The 4860-nt window shown below is 46.0% G+C and overlaps 1 protein-coding gene across 1 annotated transcript; it reads left to right on the top strand.

Moving 5' to 3' along the window:
- The first annotated feature begins 238 nt into the window (after nt 1-238).
- On the top strand, nt 239-4173 carry mafaa (MAF bZIP transcription factor Aa). Its single transcript, XM_020625526.1, has one exon. The coding sequence runs from the start codon at nt 1256-1258 to the stop codon at nt 2186-2188; it is 933 nt and encodes a 310-aa protein (XP_020481182.1). The 5' UTR covers nt 239-1255; the 3' UTR covers nt 2189-4173.
- Nucleotides 4174-4860: the final 687 nt, after the last annotated feature.

Below are 4860 nucleotides of genomic sequence, written 5' to 3'. Positions count from 1 at the left end.
TAGCATCTGCTCGGTCACTAGAGGGGGGATCTGCACCTGTTCTCCATGCGCGCTCCTCTGTCTTCGCCTCCACTCGGCTGTTCTCGGCCGGCCGCTACCAGGGTGTAGAGGGCGGCTGGAGGAAAATGCTAATACGCCGCTGTGATCTCCTCCCACTGGCCCGTCACACCTCTGTGTGGGAGGGTCGGGGCCACGCTGTCTTTATAAGTGCAGGTTGCCTTCCAGCGCCTCACTGACACTCCGTGTGTGCGCCGTGGAGATATTAGAAACAATCTTTAGGCGTTAGATAGGAAACAAACTGGACATTGTCATATTTTGCATAATAATACACAGTCATCACATAAGGTCAACATCGCGCCCCGGTGAGGGGGGGACAGGACCGTGGGGAGCGAACCTGTAAGTAGACGCAGCTTGAAGTAAATATTTGGACTGAACACAGCCACAGGGGACCAGACTCTCCTGTCCCTCCACCTAGGAAATAAATATTTGGACTGAACACAGCCACAGGGGACCAGACTCTCCTGTCCCTCCACGTAGGAAAAGTACCTGCACATTTAACAAATCTCAAAATCAAATGAACTTTGAACACTTTCTGCACGTGTCATTTTGTTTTGGATTCCTGGCTCTTGTCAGCACGCCTGCGCAGCGCCCTGTGACTGTAACAGAAACTTTAAATTCAGGCCCTGCTGCAGTGACTACAGCCCACTACGTGGAACTTCATGATCACGCTGTGAACAACAGGAGACGGGGAAGGATGCTTGGAACATATTTATAACACACCAAACGGAGGAGACGAAATCTTTTCCTGTTACTTGATCGAAAAGAACCAAGGACAGTAAATCACAAGAAGGCAAGTGGGCTGCAGAGGTGAAGCCAGGACAGGACAGGTTGGTGTCTCCAAATTCACCGGGCTCGAGTTTCAGCTGCCCTGGGGGCTCCTGGTATTAAAGCGTGCATTTGACCTGGGATAAGTTGTCAACAAGAGCACTGAGCGGAGGCAAACTGGCAGGTGTACAAGTTCATTTAAATGCATACGTATATTCTCACCACTATATATAGAAGTTATTTTAGGGCCGAGTAGCCTTAATACGTTTCTCCACCCACCCTCTGGCCCTGCAGCAGCCCCACGCACCGGGCGTGTGCGTGTGTCTATATATACACCATACAGGCTTGTATTCCTCTTCGCAATCTGTATCCGAGAGCAGTGCCTGCCGTCGGTTTGGCTGTGAGGGCAGGAGTCGTCGCATGGACTGACATGGCCACCGACCTCGCCATGAGCGCAGAGCTGCCCAACAGCCCGCTGGCCATCGAGTACGTCAACGACTTTGACCTGATGAAGTTTGAGGTGAAGAAGGAGCCGCCGGAGGCCGACCGCTACTGCCACCGCCTACCATCGGGCTCCCTCTCCTCCACCCCGATTAGCACACCCTGCTCCTCCGTGCCTTCCTCGCCCAGCTTCTGCGCCCCGAGCCCGGGCGCGCAGCCCAACCAGAGCCTCGTCAGCGGGGTCAGCAGCGGAGGCAGCAACAACAGTAGCGTCAACAACAATCACAGCAACGCGGGCAAACCTCAGCTGGAGGATCTGTACTGGATTCCCAGCTACCAGCACCACATCAACCCGGAGGCGCTCAACCTGACCCCAGAGGACGCGGTGGAGGCCCTCATCGGTAACGCGCACCATCATCACCACCACCATCAAACCTATGAGGGCTTCCGCGGACAGCAGTACGTCGGGGAGGACCTGTCCGCGGCCTCGGCGGCCCACCATCACCAAGCCCATCACCACCACCATCACCACCACCACGGCCACCACGTACGCCTGGAGGACCGCTTCTCGGACGAGCAGCTGGTCAGCATGACTGTGCGTGAGCTGAACCGGCAGCTGCGGGGCTTCAGCAAGGAAGAGGTGATCCGCCTGAAGCAGAAGAGGCGCACCCTGAAGAACCGGGGCTACGCGCAGTCCTGCCGCTTCAAGCGCGTCCAGCAGAGGCACATGCTGGAAACCGAGAAGTGCACCCTGCAGAACCAGGTGGAGCAGCTGAAGCAGGACGTGGCGCGCCTTGTTAAGGAGCGGGATCTTTACAAGGAGAAGTACGAGAAGCTGGCCAGCCGGACCTACAATGCCGGTGGACCCGCAAACACGAGAGATCCTTCGGCGAAACAGGCCAACACCGAGTTCTTCATGTGAGAGACTGATCATTTGTAGCATAGACTCTGAATCACACCCACACCTGAACATCCTTGTAACATTATTTTCTATTTTTCAGCATTTGTATTTTGTTTACAGTTATTCCCTCAATTGAAAAGACTATAAAACTCAACATCTTAACAAATAAGCATTAGATATGCACAAAAGTAGCCTAATCATGTGCGCATTGTGAGTCTTAAAGATGTTTTGGCTAAACTTCTGTAAACCCACTACAAGCTGCGATGTGGGCACATGGGATCAGTTAGCCTGTAGACGTTTCTCTGGTGCAGCAGAACCTGGTCAGAAGTCTTACTGAACCACCCTGACATCTCACATGACTGTCTTAATTCAGAGAAAGGGATGATTTAGTTTTAAAACTGGGAGAGTTTTTTGTTTATCAGATTGGACTGAAAAAAGCAACAAACCGGCAGACAGCTCGACAGACTGTGTGTGTGAAAGAGATGCTGTCTGTGATGCAGAGAAGAGACCTTTCATTATTGCAAGTCTATCGTTTCCCATCCCTATTTGCAACCCTGCATGCAGGACATGTATGGTAACCTCCAGTCATCTCCCACACTCCTTCCACGTGTATGGAAAGCATGGCCCACGGTTCTCTCCTCTAACGCTTCTCCTCCTCTCCCCCTTCCTCTGCCGTCAGTAAGGCCTGGGTATGCAAAACGCCACAAAAATGTTTTCCCATAATCACCCTGAGAGGTGCGAGGTCTGCGGACTAAAACACAATCTGCTACTGCAAATGAATGCGTCTGTAACTGCTATTTTCAATCAATTTTTCTATTGTTTTCAAAAGGACAAAAACGACAAGAGATTAACTGAGCCAGATTTTAGACTGTATTTATTTCCACCTGTACATAACGTGTAGAGAAAAAGTTGACTGTGCTATTTTATCTTCTCTCTTTTTAAAGAAAACTGCTTTTGTTGCTTGGATTATACGAAATGTCTTAATACAAATGTTTGTATGTTACAGCATGCAACTCGTCTGTGGTATCCTCCTCGTACTGAACATGTGTAATGTCAAAGCAAGCCTAAACTGCACTAAGATGAGATCAGACTGGACAAACCCAGGAGCTTTGATCTGGTACTCTCTACCAACCGGGGTGTAAATTGATGAGGTGAACGCCTCATTTGTTAGATGGACAAGGACTGCACTCGCTGCTAAAACTCTATGCACCAACCTGATCATTAAAGTCTGATAATTTTTACTTTAAATATTTGTAGAGAAAAATTTCTAGGGCCTACGAGTTTATTTGTCAGCCCGGTGTCTTAATGAGATCTTGTGTCTGATAGGAGGATGCTTGATTGTTTTGCCTGGTGGTAGACCTTACTGTTGTTGGAATAACCCCATGCACTATTCTGTCAACAAGAAATCCCTGGTCCGTGTGTTTTCTGCTGCCTAGATATGTATGTGCAATATTGTGCAGAAGTGTCCGATGCTCAGACCACCTGTTGGACGGCGAAAAGGTGCAGGAAGAGACACTGGAAATGTGACAGTTGTATCAAAATGTCAAAGAACAACAAAACTAGAAAATGCTAAATAAATGCGAGTTTATTCTTATCGAGTGCTGCCCAACTATGAGCCAAAAGAACACAAACTAAACGACCAAAGTTTAAACTTAATTCTCCCGACCCATACAAATTTATCTTTTCTTAAAATTTAGAAAAACAACAATTTACCGCCAGTGACTTTTTTTCAGTTTTTGAGGGTTTGGTGCAAACTTAAATTTGAGTACTTTTTCCCAAAGCAGCTACAGCCTAAACTATCCTAGTTTTATTTTTAAAGACGACTGCGATTAATAAAGGGCGATGAAAAGGAAAGCAAACTTCTGCACAGTGCTGTTAATGTATATCTGTACATATAATTTCTATATTTATTCAATGAACGTGTCCTAACGTGTCAACAAGTGAAAAACCTACAAAGTGGAACGTGGTTGAGAAACTTGTTTTCATAATGTTTAATAAAAAGTACTGTCCCAAACGTGTCAGACTGCTGCTGCCGTGATTCTTAGAGAAGTTGTTTTATTTTGAAAAAGAGAAAACAAAAAAGCTTCCTGCTTCTAAATTATTAAAGTTTGGGCTTTATGTGAGAATTCCATGAATTTAGTAGCGTTTAGTTTTCTGTTTTAGGCCGGCTGAGGTTCGTTGCAGCTCTATAAATGTGGTTTAAAAAAAGTAATTAGACATGAAATAGAAGCCTATAAAATTAGCCCTTTTTATCATCTGATTATTAATGGATAAATGATTATGTTCGTGTCTGTAAAAGAAAAATCTAAATTACGTTTGATGGAGTTACTTGAGTTTAACCTGCATCCAACAAACATGATTTACGATGCATGGAAATAATATTAAGTGTTAACATATAACAAATATGCCAAGCGAATTTTATTGATTATCAATAAACCGTATATAACGAGATTCGAGGTAGAAATCATGATGTAATTAAGATGTTGACATTATTAGTAGTATTAGCAGCACTTATGCTTAAAGGCTGAAAAACATTGCTACATTTCAATCATCATTTATCATGTAGCCTAATTAATCTATTCCCTAATTTAAATTTTATTTTCCATTTCCGAGTTTGTGTTCTCTAATATTTTTCAGAGAAGCGCTGCTCGGCTGTACTCCAGCTGTTAGCGGTCTGTGCGCCTCTGTGTACC

Source organism: Monopterus albus, unplaced genomic scaffold (assembly GCF_001952655.1).
Source record: "Monopterus albus unplaced genomic scaffold, M_albus_1.0 scaffold357.1, whole genome shotgun sequence".
Classification (NCBI taxonomy): Eukaryota; Metazoa; Chordata; class Actinopteri; order Synbranchiformes; family Synbranchidae; genus Monopterus; species Monopterus albus.
This window is presented reverse-complemented; position numbering and strand designations above follow the sequence as displayed.